At 38.8% G+C, this 24,071-nt stretch overlaps 1 protein-coding gene across 2 annotated transcripts in view; it reads left to right on the top strand.

Moving 5' to 3' along the window:
- TPST1 (tyrosylprotein sulfotransferase 1) overlaps positions 1 to 23,311 on the top strand; it is a 103,161-nt gene extending 79,850 nt beyond the window's left edge. For both annotated transcript variants that reach the window (XM_055562241.1, XM_055562240.1), the window contains 3 exons: positions 17,291 to 17,341; positions 20,283 to 20,329; positions 22,753 to 23,311. In XM_055562241.1, the coding sequence (XP_055418216.1) occupies positions 17,291 to 17,341; positions 20,283 to 20,300 (69 nt within the window). In that variant the 3' untranslated portion in view covers positions 20,301 to 20,329; positions 22,753 to 23,311. The remainder of the gene's footprint in view (positions 1 to 17,290; positions 17,342 to 20,282; positions 20,330 to 22,752) is intronic.
- The last annotated feature ends 760 nt before the right edge of the window (positions 23,312 to 24,071 follow it).

Below are 24,071 nucleotides of genomic sequence, written 5' to 3' on the forward strand. Positions count from 1 at the left end.
CGCTTGTCAGCTGTGACATAAGATTGACTCCAGAGAAAGAAGATGGCTGGGGAGATTGTGCCTTTTATTTATGGGATGGGAGTAGGGGGAAAATTCACGTTTTGACTGGGAATATAGAATTCAAAGTTCTAGGCCTAAAAATTGTTGTTTTTCATGCAACTTTGTATAGTCTTGAAGTATTGGTGTCTGAGTCAGTGTATTTTGGAGACATGTTGCTCAATTTTGAGTAGAAAATCATGTGCTTCATGGCTTCTCTGACTCAGATGGTAAACTGGAAATGAAATGCGAACATATTCCATGTCCTTTCCCATCACTGAGGTCTCTAATCCCCAAATTGTAGCACATTTCAGTAAATAGCGCCCTCTGGGTTACATTCCAGCAGTCTCCCTCCCCAGGTTACATTCTAGCAATCTCCTTGCCTGTGGGTTTTTAATCTTTTTAGATTTATAGACCTTTGAGATCTAATAAAACTATGGGTCCCTGTCTGAGAAATAAGACAACATATACATAGAGAGAATTTTATTCTGTAATTTTAATGGATTCATAGATGCCTCTAAAGCCCATCAGATTAAGAACTTCTGTTTTATAGTCTCCTTGAAAAGCTCATTCACTCGTGTAACTTTGATTACAATCTATTTGCTGATTATCATAAATCTGTATCTCCTAGGGTCTCTTTCTTGAGCCCCAAGCTCGTTTTTTTCAGCTTTCTGTATCTCTCCACCTGGTTGTTCACAAGGACTTCAAACTCAATGTCCAAAATGAATTTATTGTCCATACCTGTTCCCTGATAGAAGCTCAACAGATTATTCTCTAAACTGAGCAAGAATATAAAATAGGGGCGAGATTAGGCTGTGTTTATCTATATTTGCACTGTCTATGAGCCAGGGAGCAGAGTCCCTCAGGACACATGGGTCAAGCCCCAGACAGAGCAGTAGCAGACCTGGTTACTAAACCTGAAGAGTGAGCTGAAAAGCAAATCCAAGTGTGAATGGAATATCCAGTTGAAGACCAGATTAGATAGTACTAAGGAAGAACAAATAGTCAAATAGAAGAGCACGTCTCAGTGTACAGAACCCACAGAGCAAACAAGAAGGAACTTGAATATTAGTTAGGTGGGAGAGGGAGTTGGTTTATATTCCTGAACCAAACAATAAGGGCACCCAAAGCTGGTGCTCAGTGACATCCTGGAGGGATAGGGTTGGGAAGGAAGTGGTGGGGGCTTCAGGATGGAAGGGACACATGTATACCTGTGGCCAGTTCATATTAATATATGGCAAATACCATCACGATATTGTAATTATCCTCTAATTAAAATAAATTTTTTTTAAAAGGACACACTGAAAAAAAGAGAAGCTACAGCTGTTGGAATCAATGTTCTTGCATTAACGGGAGAGCCTGTACTGCACACCTGTGTTTTCAAAAACTTCTCTGTGTTTTTCCTGTCTCCATCATAGCATTTCTGTTTGTCTAGTGATCAAAGTTAGTTAGGATTACCTAGCTTTGCAGATGACATGTAATTAATTAATCACCAAGCCCCCTTGATTATATATTTGAAATTATCTTGACTCAGCTCTTCTTTTAGCTACCTTATTTATTTCAGTTTCTCTTCATTTTTCACATGAATTATGGTTTATTCTCCTTTGTGTATGTGAGTGTATTCATTCTTCAACATTTAAAAAAATATTCAATGACAGTTACTTTTTTTAAAAGTTCAAATCTGAATGTATCTGAACATACTATTCCCTTGTGTAAACCTTGAATAGCTCCACTAGTACTATAGGATAAAGCCCAGACTTCTTAGAATGGTACTTTTCAACCAAATCTTGGGAAATTTTTTGATACACTTTTTATTGTTGGTTTCTAAGTTAATTCCATTACAATTAGAGAATACACTAGTGTGGTTTCAGTCCTTTGAAATATATTGAAAATTGCTTTATGGCCAGCATATGTTCTCACATGTCACTTGAGAGGATGTATATTCTGCAATTGTTGCAGAATTCTATAAATATTGATTAGGTCATATTGTTTCACAGTGTTGCTCAGATCTTCTAATTCTTATTGCTTTTGGGGGGTCTAATTTTATCAGTTTTGGATAAAGATGTGAATTTGTTCTTTTATTTCTATCAATTTTGCTTCATGTGTTTTGAATCTGTATCATTAGGAGCATACCTTTTTATATATTTGTAAGTAGTTAGCTCTTATTATGAAGTGTGTCTCATCATCTCTGATGTTTCTCTCTGGAAATCTCCTTTGTCTCATATAAGCATAGCCATTTCATTGTTTTTATGCAACCATCTTGAAAATGTCATTATTTCTCTTTCATTATATGAGAATATTTTGCTTGGTGTAGAGTTCTATATTGACAAGTTTTTTAGTTTTGTTTGCTTGTTTGTTTTACTTTCAGCACCCAGAATATGTTATTTTATTGCTTGTCATTGTTTTTATGGGAAGTCAACTAAAATTCTTATGAATGTGATAGATTTTTTTGTTTGTTTGTTTTTTGTTTTTGAGTACTAAAGTTCAGCAGTTCTGTACTTCTCTGACACATAGTTCACTTGATAGAATTTGTCGTTGTTTAGTTGCTAAGCTGTGTCCAACTCTTTTTGATGGTATAGACTGTAGCCTGCCAGGCTCTCTTGCATTGGCAGGCAGATTCTTTACCGCTGGGCCATCAGGGAAGCCCTGTTTTTTGTTTTTGACTGCTATAAGATTTTTCTCTTCAGTTTTTGCCAGTTTGACTAAAAAGTGCCAGATTCATTGATCCTCTTTTTGCCATCTCTTGCTTCACGTTTAATTTGCTTTTAATTAACTTACGTTTGAATTCATTGATCCTTTCTTCTTCTGTGTCCAACCTGCTATTAATCCCATCCAATGACTTCATTTCAGATAATTTATTTTTCAGAACTAGAATTTCTGTTTCTTTGCTGGAATCCTCCATCTCTTCACTCATTCTGTTCATCTTCTCCTCTGAATTCTTTTAACATTTTTATAATTATTTTAAAGTTCTTATACATGGGTCTTTCTTTTGGCTCTTTTTCTTAATTATGAATTATGCTTATTTACTTCTTTGCATATTTTAGAGTTTGTTTCATACTGGACCTTTTTTATAAAAGAAGTAACCTAGATAATATTTTTCCTTTATTTTTCCCAGATAGGGCATATTCTTTCCTCTCTCAGGCAGCTGGGGTATTTGGCTGATCATTCACATTTCAGTGAGTCAGACTGAGCTGCATCTGAGCAGCAGTTTTAGTCCATTTACTTCTAGATTTAAATGAAATTATGGAGATTTGACCTTTAGCCCAACCCGCAGTTTCCTGTGTTCTGAGGATGAAAGGCTGATTTCTTTGGCTTTTTAAAAATAGCAGCTGGTAGGGAGTGGGTTGAAGCTTAAATTAATTTGTTTCACCTCTGGATTGCAGCTGCAGCAGGGCCCTGGAATCTAAGGACCACACAAGTTTGGGAGATCTCTCTCCTTTCTCTGCTTCCTCTGCTGCTTACTCAGCAGAAGTCCCTTGGGTTATAGTTATTAGACCAAGAGATTTATTTTTACATCTGGGCCTCTTCTAGATTGAATTCATCATACCAGTTCACACTGCCACTTAAAGTTCAGCTTCTTTTTGTCTTATCAGCAAAATCTTTCACCTCTGGTAGGCCTGCTTTTCTGCCTACCTATATGCAGATTAGGCAGTTGATTCAAGATAGAGACTCTTCGCTCACCTTTGAAGAACTCATCCTTCTCTGGAAGTCATTTAGACTTCATTGCTTCTTTGCATCCACTGCTCTTTGATGGCTCTAAAGAAAAGTTTATCCGATGTTTTCTTATCGTTTCAATGAGATCTTCTGTTTCATAACCATAATGGAACTCCTTAGAACAGCATTAAGATTCTTCGTCTGCTGCATTCAGTCTTCCTTTTCAACCTCATCTCTCTTTATCCTTCTAGTCACACCACACTACCTGCCTTTCATTCTCTTGGCACATTTTTATAACAACCCTGTACCTTTGCTCTTCTTGCCTTGATTAACTTGCTTCTCTTCTTCATTTTACAACTTCGTCCTTTAAGACTCAGCTCACATGACGCCTCTTATGTGCCACAGATTCTTCTGCTATTCTTCGTGCCTGTCTTTGCTCTTGCAGTTATAGTATCATTTATATTATTTACTACTTCTTTTATACTAAGGGTTTTTCAGAGGCATGGACCACATATACACTTTGTATCTTGAGCACTTGAGAGTTAGTAGGTGTTCAATAAAATGATTGTTATTAGCAAAAATAAACCTTAGACAGAGGAAGAAGAATATTTCTTTGACCAAAAATACTGTGTCCTAATATGAAGTTCTTGTAGGCAACATTTGAAGTCATAGCCCAAACAATCTGGAAATTAACACACTTCTGAATAATTAATGAGCCAAAGAAAAAAAAATCATAAGAGATATTAGAAAATATTTTAAACTGAATGACAAAGAAGATACAACATATCAAAATTTGTGTTGATAATTGTTTTATAGTCCTGCATCTGTTCTATCTCAGGGAATGTACAATGTGCACGTGCTAAGAATGTGTATTTTGCATGTGTTGAATGTAGTGTCCTTTAAGTATCAATTAGAAATTAAATCAAGGTTGTTGATAGTGTTATTCAGAGCCTGTATGACATTACAGTTTCATTCATACTGATCATTGTGCCTGCAGAACCTCCAGAAAGAAATAGTAATGCACTGTTGTGTATGCATTGTTATATTTCTTGTGATCTGTGATCAATGATATTTGATGTTACTGTTGTGATTGTTTTGGAAACCTCAAGCCATGCCCATTTAAGACAGTGAACTTAATTGACAAATGTTCTGCGTGTCCTGATTGCTCTACTGATTGGTGATTCCCCCATCTCTCTCCCTCTCCTTGGGCCTCACTATTTCCTGAGACATAGCAATATTGAAATTAGGCCAATTTATAACCCTACAATGGCCTCTAAGTGTTAAGTGAAAGAAAAAGTTATATACCTCTTACCTTACATCAGAGTTGGAGATGATTAAGCTTGGTGAAGAGAGCATGTAGAAAGCTGAGACAGACCAAAAGCCAGACTTCTTGCACCTTCAGTTAGCCAAGTTGTGAATGCAAAGGGAAAGCTCTTGAAGGAAATTAAAAGTGCTCCTCCAGTGAACACACAAATGTTAAGAAAGGAGACAGCCTAGGTCTCCCACATTGCAGGTGGATTCTTTACCAGCTGAGCTACAAGGGAAGCCCAAAATATTCCTTTCCAAATATTACTTCTCATTGACAATGTACTTGGTCACCCAAGAGATCTGATGGGAATGGACAATGAGATTGTTTTTTTTTTCATGCCTGCTAACACAGCATTCATTCTGAAGCCCATGGGTCAAGGAATAATTTTGATTTTCAAGTCTTATTTAAGAAATACCTTCATAATACTGTATCTTAGATAGAAAGCAATTCCTCTGATGGAGCTGAGCAAAGGAAATTTGTATTAAGTGAAAAATATATGAAGAATTCACATGAAGCCCACTGATACTTATTCAAGATTTCAAGTCCCAAAAATGAACGATTCAAGATTTCAAGTCCCAAAAATGAGCAAGTCCTTTGCTCAGCTCCATCAGAGGAATTGCTTTCTATCTAAGATACAGTATTATGAAGGTATTTCTTAAATAAGACTTGAAAGTCAAAATTATTCCTTGAAAAATCTGTGTGAAAAACCTCCTAGAAAGGATTCACCATTCTAGATGCTGTTAAGAACATTCATGATTCATGGGAAGAGCTCAAAATATCAACATTAACAGGAGTTTAGAAGAAGTTGATTCCAACTGTCATAGATGACTTGAAGGGGTTCAAGACTTCAGTGGAAGAAGTAACTAGAGATGTGGTGGAAACAGCAAGAGAACTAGAATTAGAAATAGAACCTGAGGATGTGACTGAATTGCAGTAACCTCATGATAAAACTTTAATTCATGAGGAGGTGCTTCTTCTGGATGAGCAAGAAAAGTGGTTTCTTGAGATAGAATCTACTACTGGTGAAGATACTATGAAGATTGTTGAAATGAAAACAAAGGATTTAGAATATCATATAAATTTAGTAGATAAAGCAGCAGTAGAGTTTGAGAGGATTGATTCCAGTTTTGAAAGAAGTTCTACTTTGTGGGTAGAGTGCTATCAAACAGTATTGTATGCTGCAGACAAATCGTTCATGAAAGGAAGAGTCAGTGCAGCAGACTTCATTGTTGTCTTATTCTTAAAAATTGCCATAGCCACCCTAACCTACAGCCACCACCACCCTGATGGTCAGCAGTCATTAGCGTTGAGGCAAGACCCTCTACCAGCAAAATGATTATGATTCACTGGATAGTGTCAACATAGCTTTTATAGGCACTGGGACACCAAAAAAATCTGTGTGACTAGCTTTGTTGCAATATTTGCTTCATTGTGATTGTCTAGAACCAAACTCACAGTATCTCCAAGGTGTGCCTGTATTATTTCCTGTTGTTGTTGAATCAATGTAGTGACACTGATAGACATTCAACATTGCTTTTTTCAAATGTTCATTTTTGGGACTTGAAATCTTGAATAAGTATCAGTGGGCTTCATGTGAATTCTTCATATATTTTTCACTTAATACATTTTGCATTTCAACAAGTAACTGCTGTTGTTTTATCACTAAGTCATGTCCAACTCTTTGCAACGCCATGGTCTGTAGCCCGCCAGGCTCCTCTGTTTGTGGGATTTCCCAGGCAAGAATACTGAAGTAGGTTGCCATTTCCTTCTCCAGGGGATCTTCTTGACCCAGGGATTGAAAATGCGGCTTGTGTTGCGTCTCCTCCATCTCAGGTGGATTCTTTACAACTGAGTGACACGTTCTCCTAAATAGTGATTTGACAGACAAGCAAGCATACAAAGACTTCATCTTGTAGTGAAAGCCTATTGACCGTGTTTTATCACTGAATGAAGATTGTGCAGACTACTGCCAGTTCCTTTCTATTTTTCCACCACTTTTCAACCCAGAGATGCTGCTGCTTTTCAAGGAGACAGTAGGAGTACTCAGAAGCCCTGTGCCTGCACCTCCAAATTATTTCTTCCTCCTCTTTCCTTCTTTCCACGGATAACTTCTATCCCAAATTCTGCCATCATGGATTTAATTTTGCTTGCTTTTAAATTTCATATAAATGAAATCATACAGTTTATTTTGAAGAAAGGAAAAAAGCAGCCTCAGACATCAAAGAACTGATCTGACACAACCTCTAGCCCATGGTGATTAGAAACTGACTTTTTGTGCTCACCACTAAAATATGATGGTCTTCACCTGGGTATCAATGATCTCACAGAACCCCAACACAATACAGGAGTCCTCTTTAACCACGATGAACTGAGAAAAGACAAGACCACTTTGTAGTAACAATGAAATACCAAATACCCACCTCTTGCTTCTTAACCAAAAACAGCCTTATTCTCACTGCTATTGTTCCTTTCTTTTAGATAAGATTTATTAAGATACCCATTTAGAGAATAATCACTGCTTGCTGGCAGCCCCCAGTCCAGAGAAAAACCCTGTTTCCTTGGACTTTTCCCCAAATCACCTAACCAAAATCATGAGAGTCCTTCCTGATGCTCTTTTCCTGAGACATCCCACATTTCCATGGTGTGTGTGTTCCCTTGCTTAAAGGAGTAATGAATTCAACATGTTCAACTACAGCTATATTCCTGGTAGTCTTTAGCTGGAGGGTATTGACAGTATTCTTTTGTGTCTGGTTTCTGTCGTTCTGAGTTTCATGTTGTTGCATTTCACAGTAATTCATTTTTGTTTTTAAATGTGATACTATAGTTGCACAACTGTTTGGACATTTGAGTTGTTTATAGTTGTAGGGATGTTTTAATGTTGATATGCAATATCCTTGTACATGTCTTTTAATGTTGATATACAATATCCTTGTACATACAATATCCTTGTACATGTCTTAACTCATGTATGCACTTTTGCTAAGAATATGCCTGAGAGTTACATTAGGATTTTCCAAGACAGTAGTCTTAAAATTCTTATGCTTCCAAGTGTAGCTGATTATAGCAAAAAGATGGAAAGTAAAACTTACAAAGGGAAAAGGCACATGGGGTAAAAACTCTGGAGGAAACCAGGTGCTGTCTTTGAAATGTCCCTCACAGTGGAGTCACATAGGGTTTGCTTCATTCACCCAGCAACACGTGTGACAACACATGTGAATTGTTCCCAACCAGGTTGCTCACCAGAGCTTTTGAATCCAGGGTTTTTATTGGGGATTGGTCATGTAGGCATGTAGACCCCCCCCCACCCCCAGAGAAAAAACAGATGTTCACCATAAATAAATTACTAACATAAACTAGCTGCTCAAACTGGGACAGGCCAGCCCAAGGCCTCAGACATGCATTCCTATAGACAGAACACTCTAGGCTCAGATCCCTGGAGCCAGCCAAGAGCAGTCCTGAAAATAGGCCTTTCTTGGGAATGTGCAACATTTGAGCAAAATAGCCCTGCTAAGTTAATCTTTTCCATCACAGAATGAATGAATGTATGGGTCAGAGGGCATTTGAATGTGCAAATTTAGGAGATAATGCTAAGTGACTGTATTCTCTCACTAGCAGGTATATGAGAATTTCAGTTGTTCTACATCGTCAATGTTAGAGTCAATCTTAAAATTTTAGTCTTTCTTATAGGAGCGTAGTGATGTTTTATTATGGTTAAAATGAGTATTCCTTAATAACTAAAGAGAGCAAACCCTGTTTCATGCTATTTGCCACTGAACTATGTTATGAAATGCTTTTTCAAGTCTCTTACCCAATTTTCTACGAAATCATTTGCTTTTTCCTTAATGATTTTTAGAAATTCTCTGCGTATTTTGATGTGTGATGTTTTTATGTATCTCACATATGTTCTCATACTTATCTGCTTTGGCTTTTCTCTCCGTTAAGGCTGTCTTTTTAAGAATAGAAATTCCTGGGACTTCCTGGTGGTCCAGTGGTTTAGGTTGTTACCTAATAATGAACAGAGTTCCCTGTGCAATATTACAGAAGGTTAATTTTAAATATAGCAGTGTGTACATGTCAATCCCAAACTCCCTAACTATCCCTCCTCCCGTAAACTTAAATTCATTCTGTAAGTCTGTGAGTCTATTTCTGTTTTGTAAGCAAGTTCATTTGTAACATTTCTTTTTCTGTTCTGCTTATACATGGTATCATACGATATTTCTCTTTCTCTGACTTATTTCACTCAGTATGACAATCTCTCGGTCCATCCATGTTGCTGCAGGTGGCATTATTTCATTCTTTTTAATGGTTGATTCTTGAATTCATTTATTTCCAAAAATAGAATTGAATAGAATTGAAAAGTAGAATTGAATTGAATAGAAAAGTAGAATTGAATAGAATGAGTTAACAGTATTCTATAACATAATGTCATATGTAGCCCTCAAGGTTCAGTAGGTTCCAATCAGGGAGGGCCCAATGAAGTTGCTTCTTCTGCTTCTCTGCTTAATCTGTACTGTAAATTGGCCTCATTGGTCCATCATCTGTAAAAATGGAGACCATTATGAAGGAATCTCTTCATTCATTTCTTTTTTTGTCCAACTGTCCATTCATCCCTGCATCCAAGATATACAGATAATTAAGGATCTGTCCCTCTCCTTAAGAAGTATGCTGAAAATAGATGTGTAACTAACTGTAGTTCAACATGATAACTGCCATAAATTTAAGGCATTTGGGATGCTAGGTGAACACAGAACTGGCTCTACTGGATTGTCATGTTTAAAGGATAAGTTAAAAGTTCCTAGTTTGAGAAAAGAAGGAAAAGCACCCCAGTGAAAGGAAATTGATAAAATTATTATTGACTGTACCTGTGTGTATTAACTGTCCTTCAGTGTTACTGAAAATTATGTTCAACACATTTACCTTTGAATAGAGATGTATTCATTCTTGCCTGGTAAGTATCCCGTGGTAAACTGATACAGTTTCTTAATCATCCTGCATGTTAAACTTTTCTCCCCTGGAAATCAATCCCCTGATGCTAAGTTTGCTCTATTTATACTGCTTTCTTGTAGAGGTTCCTATGTCACTTTTATTACACATTCCCAATTCAATTTACGTTCCAATCCATCTTGTCCAGCCTCACCCAAAAGTCAATACACTTTTTCTTAAAAACATTTTTGGAGGAGTAGATGATGCTTATGAACTGATTAATATATTTCTTCTTGATATAGGGAATGTACTAATAGCATTTGTCCATTGTTTGTAACACACGATTGTTGAATGCTGCAGAAACCCAGTCTGAGGTTTGCAAAGCTGCCAGAATACTTTTAAGGCAAATGAGAATATGTAAACATGCATGTTATCAGCTGTTTCATGTTTGTATTTTAGCGATAATAAGTCTCTAGTGGGCCAGAAGAGCCCAGTGGGATTAAAGATGTAAATTTCAAAATCTAGATTCCTTTCTGCATTATCATATCTGGCTGGAGTTGTGTTTTCTCTGCATGTGAAACTAACATTGTTTCTCGAGAGGAAATGCTTTTTATATTATTAAAAATAGTGAATTGCATAACAAAAAAAATAGCGGGCCATGCATGGACCAATGATGAAAGTTTGTCGTGAACTAAGAAGTAATCCAATTCTGTGCACTTGAGCGCTCTTGGAAAGAGGATGGAAAGAAGGAAGAAGGCAGAAAGGAGGAATAAATTAGATTTGAGCTTACAATGAAATTTGAATTCATAACCAGAGGTTAAAAGACTAATCTTTTAACCCTTGGAATGTGTATATACACATATGTGTATACATACACACACTTTGAAGAAAACAATGAGCAAAAGTAGCACTTTAAAATCCGCAGTGCATGTAGTATGGTCATTAGTATGTGTTTCTGGACGTTGTTTAAAATTTTCTTATTTTGAAAGAATGTTTTGAGTTAAGTCATTGTTCATCTTGAGTACCCAAGCCAGAAGAAACAGACTTCTGTGACCTAATCTCAGAAATAACATTCATCACTTTTGCCATATTCTAGTTGTTAGAATCTAGTCACTAGATCCAACTCACACTTAAAGGAAGGGAATTACACAGGTCTTAAATACCAGACACAGGGATCATCAGGGAATGTGGCCACAAACACTTTTAGCATGAAAATAATTTAGAAATAGTTTCATATTCTCCATAAGATCAAGCCAGATTCAGAATTAGGCCTCATAACATGTCTGCCACCTTTTCCTGTAAATTGTAGACACTTGACTGTCTGAGATCCTTGGGGAACCCATCATTCTAGAAAGTCAGGTTTCTGGGTAGATGTGTCTCGTTTAGGACCAAACCTTAATATTTTGATGTAGAATTCCTCTGCATTTTGATGATTTATTTCGTTACCTTCTTAAGTAAATTATTAATCATAATTTGAATTTTTATTTCATCCAAAGGAAATTACTGTTTGTGTTAGAAAATGCCCATCCTCTCTTTATATAGGATATAGAACTGTGGGTCCCTTTCTTAAAGAACTCAAGGCTTCCTATCTGCCTTTTACAATTTCTGTGTCTTCCTTTGTTTCATTTGTCACTTCTCAGTTATCAGTACTTGCCCATTACCTTCCTGTTTGCTGTATCTGATTGCTATAGGTTGAAACCAGATAACTTGTGATGGTTAAAAATGTGTATAAAGGAAAAGGGACCTAAAAGACTTGATTAAATAGAAGACTCAATCTTCAGTCTGCAGGTATGTTAATAACATCCATTTTAGCTCCATGGAGACTTTTGTTTACATCTTAATTGTAAACTATTACTATAGGTGAGGCTGTGGTAGCAGGTGAAGTGGTACTGGGCATGGCCGGTCAGCTTCTAATTAATCTTGTAAGAAAATGGAAAGTGGCCTGAGGACAAATAACAAGAAGATGCATTGCTACTTCAGTCAGTATTCAGAACCTCTTCTTTCTTGGGTTTTTGAAGCTTCACAGGCAGCTTAGATAAATTATCTTCCCTTCTCTAGCTTTGTATTCTAGGTAATCCACAGCTGAAGGGTTTGCTTATAACGGAGTTGGTGATACCTCACTCCACAAATTTGAATCTGACATTAGTCAGAGTTACTTGACTTCTAAATCCCACTTCTTAAAATTTTCCTTCTCTGTCATTGGTGGCCTCTTCTCAGTCTTTGCTGGTTCTCCCTCTTCTCCCCGACCTCTTTATGTTGGAATACCCCCCTGCTTCAGTGTTAAGCCCTCTGCTCCCTCTCTCTACCCTGAGCACCTAGGTCATCTCATCAGGTATCAAGTTTTAAATACCATCTATAAGTTGATGATTCTCAAATTTATATATCCCAGCACAGACCTCTTCCATGAATCCTAGATTTGTATTTCTGACTACTTGATATTTTCATGTATTGTCCAGTAGATGTCTCAAGCTTAACATTTCCAAATTAAACCCCTGAAAATCTGTTATATCCCAGAACCTTTCCCAGCTGAGTTGATGGCAACTTCATATTTCCAGTTGGTAGTTGCTTAAGCCAAAAACTTTGTCATCCTTGACTCCCTTCTGCTCTTTAACTTTCCACATCTAGTCTATTAGGAAATCTAGATATGATTAGGGGGGAAAATCCACAAAGGTACTGCTTTGCACCACCTCCACCACCACCTCCCTGTCCTGTCTAGATTACTGCTGTTGCTCCAGACTCTGTTCTTTATCCTCTGCAGACTAACAGAGCAATTAAGATGACCCTTTTAAAATGGAAGTTCAATCATGGTACTTAGTAACTTGCCATTTTACTACATTGGACAAATTAATGTCTCTGTGCCTCAGTTACTTCATCTGTAAAAAGAGAATAATACCTCCCTCAGAGGACTGTGGGATTCGATAAGGGGAAACATGAAACGCATGCTCAGCACCAACCTGATGCAGAGAAAATCAAATTTAGCTGCTGTTATTATTTTTATTTCCAGTGCACCCTCTAAATCAGAAGCCTACTTTTGTTTCCTTGGTTTGCAGAGCTTGAGGTGGGAGAGTTCTCTAGGAACGTTTAGATTCTGAGTACCTAGCTCATTTCTGTCTAGTAAAATCCTCAGTTCATTAGTACCAGAGGATAGAATGTCCAGAAACACTATTCCTTTAGCCAGAGGAAATTCCATTTCTAACTTCGCTGTTTTTATAAGTGATTCTGTACTTGGTTTCCTGCACTAAATAGAAATTGCTTGGTCAATAGAAAGTTCCTAACTTCTGTCAGTACCATAGCTCCTAACTTTTGAAGCATTTTTTTCCCTAAAGGATAATGAGGAGACACAGTTTCCCACTTATTTGTTGATTGAGCCTTTTGTTTGATGTCTTAGCCTGACCCCTTTTTGTTTTTTTTTATTAAATTTGCGATATCACATATTTAGGGTTTTGGTGTGTTTTTTTCCCCTTTCATATGAGCCTTACCTCTCTGAACGTATTGATTCCTGGAAGACACTTATAATATTTAATGTTCCCACTCATATTTTCTGTTAGGTCTTGCTGGTTTTTACAACAAACCAAAAAGAGAAGGAAGAATTTAACAATAAGAATTTTCTAATAGTAATAAGATGCAGAGCATAGTATAAAGGGAGAGTGCTGAGCTGGGGACTTCTGAGCCTAATTCTGCCACTGACTAGCCATTTGACGCTGTGGGCTTGTGTTGCACCTTCTACTTGAATTCTAGCAGAAGAGGCTCAGAGAAAGAAGACTCGGTTCCTGAGAGGATGTGAGGAATATAAGAAAAGTTTGTTAGGGACCAAACCCGCTAACAGTGGAAGGGGTACTAGAGCAAACATACTGGTTTTGGTTCATAAAGGACCCAGGGTGCAGGACCCTAGGCCTGAGCAGCTTATGCCCAGGGCTTGGAGAGGGGGGCTTCGGACTCAATTCCCTGAATAGAGGGAGAAGGAAAGACTTGAGAATCTGGTAAAAAGCAAAAACAAAAAGCCCATTCTGATAACTTGAGCCCCTGTTTTGATATAGTGTCTGCTTGCCCCACAGATAGTAGACAGAAGCACCGTGAAGTCAGTGTTAGCATGATATAGACACTTCCTATGTCAGAAGCCTGGAGCAGTAATACAGTGTTATATGTCAGTTGTATCTCAGTAAAACTAGGGGGAAATGAACAGAACTGAAACAATCTCTGGACTCTGAGGCTGGGGTAAAGCAAATAGGATTCTTACATGTAGATTCTTTGGAGAGCAGTTAGACCAGCTCTCCAGTGACCTGGGACTGTTTGAAGATATGAAGGAGATGGGGGCAGCTTTTGAGACCCTCCTAGCAGCTGCACTTTTGTTATCCTGCACACCCACCTCAGTTTCCAGTGTGATGCATTGCTAAAGAAATATCAAGTCTCTTTGTGCTTTAATTTAGGCTTCCTAGGACTGTAGCAGAGACCCTAAAGAATAGACTAGGTTTTAGAAATTGCAGAGGAAGAGACAGGAAAAAAGTACATTCATTCTCTGAGTCTCAGAAGGAATACTGCTACTTTTAGAAGTGAAAGTCATCTTATACCCAAGTGAAATCCTTTAAGTTAGTAGGCTTTAGTATTCACCATTTAAAAGGTAGTTCTGTGCTCGGAGGGGCTACCCACTGACTCTTCTCAGTAACAATCCATAGTTTCTTTCTATAGTTTCTCAACAGTTATCAAAGCTGTTGCTGATGGAAACCTTCCTCACTTGATTAACATGAATAGTTCCCAATTTTTTGCCGTTGTTGACAGTGTTGAAAGAGACATCTTTGTACTTAAATAAATTGTGTGTGTGTGAAAGAGCAAGCCTAGTAAATTCTTAAGCTACTGGCTTAATTTGTTCAGTTTTTTTTTTTTTGAAGTATAATATATATACAGAAAAGTATACAAACCACAGCTCAGTAAATATTCACAAAATGTTTATAATCACTACCCATATCAAGACAGAAAATCATCAGCACCCTACAAGCTTCTCTCATCCTTCTTCCCAAGCTCTGCCACCCCACTCTTCCCCACAGTAAACACTATCCTGATTTCTAACATCAGAGTTGCTTTGCCTGTTTTTGAGCTTTAAAGGTTTTAAATGGAGGAACTTGCCTGGTGGCCCAGTGGTTGAGAATCTGCCTTGCAATGTAGTGGACACGAGTTTGATCCCTGGTTGGGGAACTAAGATCCCACATGCCTTAGAGCAACTAAGCCTGCATGCCACAACCAGAGAATCCATGACCCACAACTGAAAGATCCCGCATGACACAACTAAGACTCAGTGCAGCCAAATAAATAAATATTAAAAAATTTTAATGGAGACACATGTTATATTATTTTTTGGAGATCATCATTATGTATTGGGATTCATCTAGGTTGTTGGTATAGTATTACTTCATTTCTAAAACTTCAGGATGGTATATCATTATATACATAAACACATTTATTTATTCATTCTAACTGCACTGCTCTGCAGGGCCACCTTTGTCATAAATCATTTATCTGTAAATGAGGGTCTGTTTCTGGACTCTTCATTCTGTTTCATTAATATATGTGTCTGTCTTTGTGCCAAAACCTTACTGTCTTGATTATAGCTATATTTTTTGTATGTATGTGTTTTTTGTATGTTTTGTTGTTGTTCAGTTGCTAAGTTGTGTCTAACTCTTTGCAACCCCATGGACTGCAGCACACCAGGCTTCCCTGTCCTCCACCATCTCCTGGAATTTGCTCAAGTTCATGTCTGTTGAGTTGGCGATGCTATCTAACCATCTCATCCTCTGCCTCCCTCTTCTTTTGCCTTCAGTCTTTCCCAGCATCAGGGTCTTTTCCAGTGAATCAACTCTTTGCATCAGGTGGCCAGTGTATTGGAGCTTCAGTTTCAGCATTAGTCCTTCCACTGATTCAGAGCTGATTTCCTTTAAGATTGACTGGTTTGATCTCCTTGCAGTCCAAGGGACTCTCAAGAGTCTTCTCTAGTACCACAATTCAAAAACATCAATTCTTTAGCACTCAGCCTTTTTATGGTACAACTCTCACATCCCTACATAACTACTAGAAAAACCATAGCTTTGACTGTGTCTTTGCTTTTTAATATGCTGTCTGGTTTGTCATAGCTTTCCTTCCAAGAAGCAAATGTCTTCTAATTTCATGGCTGCAGTCACCATCTGCAGTGATTTTGGAGCCCAAGAAAAGAAAAACTTTTACTGCTTCTACTTTTTCTACTTTTCCTGCTTCTTTTGTATGTTTAATGTAACTTAATTATAGCTGAATAATAATGTCTTAACTTCCCTGGTGGCTCAGACAGTAAAGCGTCTGCCTACAGTGCAGGAGAACTGGGTTCAATCCCTTGGTTGGGAAGATCTGGAGAAGGAAATGGCAACCCATTCCAGTATTCTTGCCTGGAAAATCCCATGGATGGTGGAACCTGGTAGGCTACAGTCCATGGGGTCGCAAAGAGTCCGACACGACTGAGCAACTTCACTTTCAATAATGTCTTAATATATTTTAGAATAAGCCCTTCCACCTTGTTCTTTTTAAGATTACCTTGATAATTTTTGGCCCTATGCATTTCCACAAAACTTTTATAATCAGCTTGAAATTACCCCTCCCTCTTCCCCCAAAAAGCATGCTAGAGTTTTTATTGGAAATCCTGTGAGGAGAATGGACAGCTTTATTATATTGAATGTTACAATCCCTGAAAGTGATGTGCCTATCTGGTCTTTGATTTCTCTCAATAATATTTTATGGTTTCCTATGTAAAGATCCTACACATCTTTTTAAAAACTATTCCCTAATTATTGCTGCTTTTAGAAACATAGCTTTACATATTGAAAAGTGCAAGTTTTTAATTATAAGATTTCATGAGGTTAAAAGTATATATCATTTTAAGAACCACCTAATATTCAAATTACTATGGGAATATTGGGTACATTAAGAAAAGTAAAGCTGGAGATTTCAGAAGGAAATCAGGAGGAACCTGTTCCTAAATTGTGTGAATTCTTTGTTGGATGCTGGAGAGAAATGGCCAAGGGCTTACTTTCTCAGCTATTAATAAAATAATTGGAACTTGGAATATTAGGATGCTTTTCTTTCTTCTTCAGAGACTCTAAGCCTTCTCCCAGGCAGCCCACATTTGGGAGCACCTAGGCAAGAGTAGAGCAGGTGGGGTCAGAGTGAATAGAAATTTCACTCAGTCCTCAACTCTGGCTGCTCTTGAACTGACAGACTTCCTTCCTATTCCAAAACTCACCAAGAATGAAGCAGTGAACCCACCCACCATCAGGCAATGCAAGCTTCCCAAAGCGATGATAACAGTGAATATTTCCTTAAACTTATACTTGGCTTTTATTTTTTTTCTAGGTCTATAAAGGAGAATTTCAGCTACCTGAATTTCTTAAAGAAAAACCTCAGGTACTGTATCTGCTTCCTCCTCTTGGTGTAATAATAAATGGGCTCTTGCACTGAAGTCATCCTCTCAATGAGATAATGATATATGCTGGGGGTAGAAAGACTGGCTCCTGGTAATTGTTGGACAATCACTTAACATAGTCTCAATTTCAGAGGGCTCAGTGTCTTCCAAAGCTAGGGAAATACTTTATTGATAACTAAAATCTGATTGCTTGAGGTCACTCACAAACCGCACAGCATCCCACCAATAAGGAACCTGCCTTGGTGAATCTGCTCCAGGCTTCTGATACCTTACTTGAAATAATAATGTACAGCCACCCTTTGTTCATATTACATGTACATCATTGCCTTTTAGTTTTCCTCATTTGGAGCCTAGAAGACTTATGAATACATGTTACACACAGCCATTGGCCTTCAGCTACCGAGTTCACCAAGCTGGGAGTGGGTGATGTGAGTTTGAGGCTTATAACTTTTACTTTTTAAAAAAACTAAAGCAGATCCGGAGGTCTCCTTGTCATGTTACACCATCACTCACTTGGATTCCAATATTGTTTCTTGAGTTGAAGGGGAATAGGTGATGTTATGGCCAACAGATGTAGAGTAGCCCAGAGTGTCCTGCGAGAGCTTATCTTCTGCCATTCCTGTGTAGTCGTAGGAAGAAGTCAGTGACTATTGCCTGAGCCAAGAGAAAACGTCCCTGTCCTGCATGGTGATAATGCATGTTGCTTCCAGGTTGCTGCTAACAGCAATTAGCTTGTTAATAGGAAATGAGGACCCAGCACTGAATTCAGTCGCTAAAAGTGTTCCAGATCTGGGTTGTTGAGGGGAACCTCACAGACTGTATGAAGTTGTGTTGCCTGAGGCAAGACTAGAGTAAACAGGCTTTTCTCTAAGAGTAGCTGTATCTCAACCAAGGTTGAAAACTCTGTCTTCTCAGATCCTTGTCTTAAAACAACCATTAATAATTGATACGTATTACTTGAGTATTTTAAACTACTTTCATGGTATATGCTATGCTAAGTCGCTTCAGTCGTGTCCGACTCTGTGTGACCCCTTAGACAGCAGCCCACCAGGCTCCACTGTCCCTGGGATTCTCCAGGCAAGAATACTGGAGTGGGTTGCCATTTCCTTCTCCGCTGCATGAAAGAGAAAAGTGAAAGTGAAGTTGCTCAGTCGTGTCCGACTCTTAGCAACTCCATGGACTGCAGCCTACCAGGCTCCTCTGTCCATGGATTTTCCAGGCAAGAGTACTGGAGTGGGGTGCCATTGCCTTCTCTGATGGTATATGCTTATTAACAAATATTTAATTTTAATCCATCCATCCATTCATTTAATTTATTCAACAACTGTCTACTGAATTACTTTTATGTATGAGAAATTGGAATGTGTCCTCAAGAGTCAGAGGGAAAAGAGATCTTCTCAAGGGGACTCCTGGTCTATCCAAAGACTGATCAACTTTTGCAACAAGGGGGCACAGGGGCCCTGAGCCTTGGCTGGGCAAGATGCACCAGAAACCTGGATGAATTCATGAACAAGTGGTCACTTACAGGCTATGGCAGCTGGAGCCAGAGAATAATCAAGAGGCAGTCTTAAAGAAATGTCCAATCCAAAGGCTGTTTTGTGTAATAAATCTGAAGGAGTCAAGAAAGAGACTTTGAGACTGAAATTAATGGGACAGCCCTGATTCACAGCATACATAAAAATCCTTTCCAGGTTGATTATAGAACTCAATGTGAAAGGCAAAATAATAAAGTGTTTAGGAGGCAATAGAGAATATCTTTATGACCTTAAGAGGGAAAGATTTCTTAAACATTATAAAAAATACTAATCATTAATTTTAAAATGGATAAGTTGGACTACATTAAAATTGAGAAGGTTTACTTATTAGAAAGCATCATATAAAAAAGTACACCTTAAGTAGAAGAAAATTTTGAAACAAAAGATTCATCAGTATAGAGAATTTCTGTAATAAATAAGGAAAAGATAACAAAAAATAGAGTAAAAGGCTTAATACAGGCACTTCAAGCCCCCTGTTCAGGTTAGTTTCATTTAAGGCATCACATAGGTACTTAGAAAAGAGCCTATAAAAGGCTTTGATTTAATTCCTAATAAAGAGAAAACTGAAGTCCACAGAACCCTCATGTTTGATCTTTAGTTAGAATTCTCACAGAACTCAAGAAAGCACTGTACTTAAGGTTACAGTTTTGGGAATTCCCTGGCAGTCCAGTGGTTAGGACTCAACGATTCCACTGCCAGGGACCCGGGTTCGATCCCTGGTCTAGGAACTAAGATTACATAAACCTTGCAGTGTGGAAAAACAACAACAACAAAAAGATTATAGTTTTACTATAAAGGAAACAAGTCAAGACCAACCAAATGAAGAAACAAATAAGACAAGGTCTGGGAGTGTCTCAGACTCAGAGCTTCTGTGCCCTTCTCCGAGGTGGGCGGGTATGTCTCCCTCACAGTACATCCATGTGTTCACCAACCAGGGTGCTCCACTGAACTTCAGCATCCAGAGTTTTTATTGAAGTCTAATTACATAGGTGTGATTGACTCACTGTTGTAGAATTGAACTCAATCCCCAAAGTCCCCTACCCAGAAGCTGGGCTGGGGCCCTGACCCAGCCCAGCCTTCAAATCACAGGTTGGTCTTCCTTGTGATCAGCCCTCATACTGAGTCATCTTATCTCTTAGCAGACACTCAGGTATAATCTCAGGGGCTCATAAATAACAAAGACATTCATGTTACCTGGAAAATTCCCAGGGTTTAGTCTCCCTACTAAGAACCAGAGACAAAAGCCAGTCTTCTTTACTGTCAGCAGTAGCAGACAGAATTCATTAGGAAGTCTAATCAGAGCCTGCAAGCCACATCTGATATTTCAACAAGAGCAGTCATTTCTCATGCTGACTGACTTTAAAACATCTTTTGCTTCCTTCCACAGTCTGAGCAGGTGGAGTAGCAGAGCCAGGAACCTCTTACATACATGAGGTGAGGTTGGGGACACTGCTGGCCTGGACCTTTGGGTTTCACTCTCGTAGGAGGCAGCACGGTGGGGTGGGGAGCACAGCTCTGGAGTCCGTTCACCTGGATTGGAATCTTGACTGTGTTTGGCATTGAGCAGACTACTTAACTTCTCTGTGTCTTTGTTTCTTCATCTGTACAGTGAGGACAATGTAAATAAGAGATTGGTAGAATGAACCATAGTAATGTCTGCCCGAAGCCTGACACACAGTGAGCACTCAGCATTAGTTGTTATTTTCAGTATGAGGAGGGGTGTTAAATGGTAAAATATTTTAGCTGAAGAAACACCCTCAACCACCTGTTTTCTGATAAGGAAACTGATCCTAGAGAGACCAGATTATCGGTCAAGGTCACATCATAGGTCGGAAGAACCCAGTGGTAATGAGCACCGTCTTCTGACGTCCAGCCAGGGATTCTTTCGCCACCCATGCTGCTTCCTCTGTGTGTGGCATGTGCCAACATTTTTGCGCTAATACTTTTGGGAGTTGCTTGGTTGGTTTTTCAAGTCTGCCCTTGCTGATGTTAATGCATTATGGTGTTATATGTTTATAAGCCATGTTGTCTGGTAGTTAAGGGCTACTGTGGGGCAGGCCTTCTTGGCCCCCTTTCTATCTGAGTGATCATCAGGTACATGTCTTGGATTCCAGTGGCAAAGCTGGTTCTGAACCTAGACCTCCTGACATGGCTGTTCAGACCTCACGCCACTCTCCAGATTTTAAGATTCCATTTTGGTCTGAATAATGTGGTTATGTTGTAGACCAGGGGTCCCCAGCCTCTGGGATCTAATGCCTGATGATCTGAGATGGGGCTGATGCAATAATAATAGAAATGAAGTGCACAGTAAATGTAATGCTCTTGAATCATCTCGAAACCATCCCCCACCCCTGGTCCATTGATAAATTATCTTCCATGAAACCAGTCCCTTGTTTGCTTGTTGAGGTCCCTGGTGCCAAAAAGGTTGGGGACCATTACAACCATTTGGAACTTGAAACTTTCAAGCTTTCATTAAAATCTGATTTTTGTCATAGTTTTGTTTGCTGTTCTGTTTTTACCTTATATAATAGCCATGTATTGACTGTGTACTCCATACCAGGCATGAAATACCAAGCATCACGTATATATAGTATATAAATAATATATGATAAATGATATCTTTAAGATTTATGAATTATTCATATATATATGTGCACACACATATATATGAATGATTTCATTCAAGTCTGGCAAGTAGGTGCTATTTTTTCTGTTCTACTGATGAGAAAACTGAGATTGAAAATTCAGTCTGAATAAGAAACTTTTATGACATGCTGTGTATTAATAGATTACAGATAGAAAAAAGTGAATACTGCTATACCATGTCAAAATTACCAATGATAGTGAATTTATACTATTCATAGGTTTTAGGATATATGATTGTCTTTTGCTAAGGAGCAAAATGTTTAGACTTAAACTCAGTGGGCATACAGGTATAACAGCATTTATCAGGCCTTGTGTAATTTTGTTTATTCAAAATATTTTCAAAAGTATAGATGAGAGACTTCTCTGGTAGTCCAGTGGCTAAGACTCCATGCTCCCAATGCAGGGGGCCAGGTTCAATCCCTGGTCAGGGAACTAGATCCCACATGCCGCCACTGAGTTCGAAAGTTCAAATGCTACAACTAAAGATCCCACGTGCGACAACTAAGATGCAGTGCAGCCAAAAAAAAAAAAAAAAAGTATAGATGAATTCCTTCCTGGAAACATTCATACAGGGCTGCATTGGATGCATTATCTGCCAGCTGTTTGCAGGTCAGATGACTCCAGCTTTGAGTTACCACTACAGCAGCAATACACCCTGTTTGCTTGTCGAGGCCTGTCGTGGCCCTCATGCAATCAGAGAAGAACTCAGGACAAGCTAGGAAGACACCAAGGTATCTCAAGACAAATCATAGTCTTCCGTCTTGTCTTTGGGATCCCTTCGGTGTATGAACAGCAGTCAGCGTATCTCCTAAAGTTTGCTTTAAAGAACCTCAGTATCCGCCTTTTGATATTAAACAGTCAGCCTTCGACCCCTGGACGTTTGACATCCCTGTCAAATGCCCCCAGAGTTGCTTCAATTGCAGATCACAGTTGCAGTCATTTGGAAGTGGGCAGGAGCAGCCCTTGCTTTGGCTTCCATCCTTTTGTTTTGCATATCAAAGCTCCTGGCAGGCAGCTAAAAGCATCCCAAACTGAGGGGGAGTGCGCCTCTCCAGTAGTCCTTCTGAAGCAGCTGTTCTCAGTGGTCTATCCCCCTGCTTGTCTCCCCTGCTGTGCTGGGCTCACAGCTGGAAAGGAAGTGGTGTCGTGCAGGGAAGAACAAAGTGAGATTAGAGTACACACCTCTGATGCATTCTGTTTGTCTGCCCTAGGGAAGACTGCTGCCTTTTTGGCCACAGAGAAATTTCTAGGACTGGCTGTCCCCTGCTGAGATGAGTGGAGTGTATGTAGCATGCCTACATCTCCTGCTTATTTGCCAGTCTCCTTCCCCTGAGAGGGTGGGATGTCAGCACACGTTGGGACCCTCCTGAGTGACCTGCTTCCCATGTACAGCGCTCTCGATCCTAATTACATGCACAGCCCTGCGGAGAAGGAACCCAGCTGGGATGTATGCTTTCTGTTAAAACTGCTCTGGCCCTCATCTTTTCTTACCAGAGTCCAAACTTTGTTTTCAAGGGGAAGGTTTAAAAATGGGATCCTGTAAGCAAAATTGGGCAGTTTCATCTTGGACTAGGTTGTCTATACATGTTCTAATGTTTTGTAGAACGCTTGTACCTGTTGAAATGTTTGATGTGGATAATGTTAAATGTCTTAATTATTTAAATAATTCATTGTATTGTTTCTGAGAAGTTGAGGAATTACCACATACATTTACAACTTGATGACTTTTGTATTTTATTTTTCAAAATAAAAGCTTTAAATGTGAAGCACTCTGCTAGTTTACATGTTTTCATTGCCGTGATTTTAGAGAAGCAATAAGACATATCAGATGATGATCTAATAAACCAAAGTTTCTTCAGTTGCTGTATTTCAGATATTCTGAGTGGAGTTTTTGCTGTAATTTATTTCAGAGACACCCACTACCATGCTTTTGTCTCAGAATCCTGTTCTTGTGTTTCCTTCTCAATTGTCTGGTCTCCATAAAGTCTAATTTCAGAGAGACTTCCCCTGATGCCCTTTCTGCCAACCTCATTCACAATATCATCTTATCACACTTTGCAGTTTTTAATGTTTCTTGACTTCTTAAATTGTCTCTTATGTTAGATGGTAAGATCCTAGAAGGCAGAGATGTGTCTTTTGTGTCCATTTTTGTACCCCTGACACCTAGCAAAATGTCTGGCACATTGTAAGAACCTAGTAAAATATTTGGTAAATGATTAATCTTCCCAGAAGCCTCTAACGTATCAGTTTCAGATGAAGAAACAGAGGCTGGCCTGGTCAAGTCATTTACACGAGGCCCCTCAGCTAGTGCCACGGACATGGTTTCAAGCCTGACCCTACAATCCTTCTTTCCACTCCACTCCCCTAGCCCTGTCCCCTTCAACTGAAAATGAATCCTGCTGCCAGAGCAGTCCTTTGTTCAGCACTATGTCTTAAGTCACTCTTTTGTTCAAAAACCTTTGATTCTCTAATGCCTCACACATGACATCTGAACTGTTCTGCCTCCACAGTGTGGCCTTGGCACCCCTTG

Source organism: Bubalus kerabau, chromosome 23 (assembly GCF_029407905.1).
Source record: "Bubalus kerabau isolate K-KA32 ecotype Philippines breed swamp buffalo chromosome 23, PCC_UOA_SB_1v2, whole genome shotgun sequence".
NCBI lineage: Eukaryota > Metazoa > Chordata > Mammalia > Artiodactyla > Bovidae > Bubalus > Bubalus kerabau.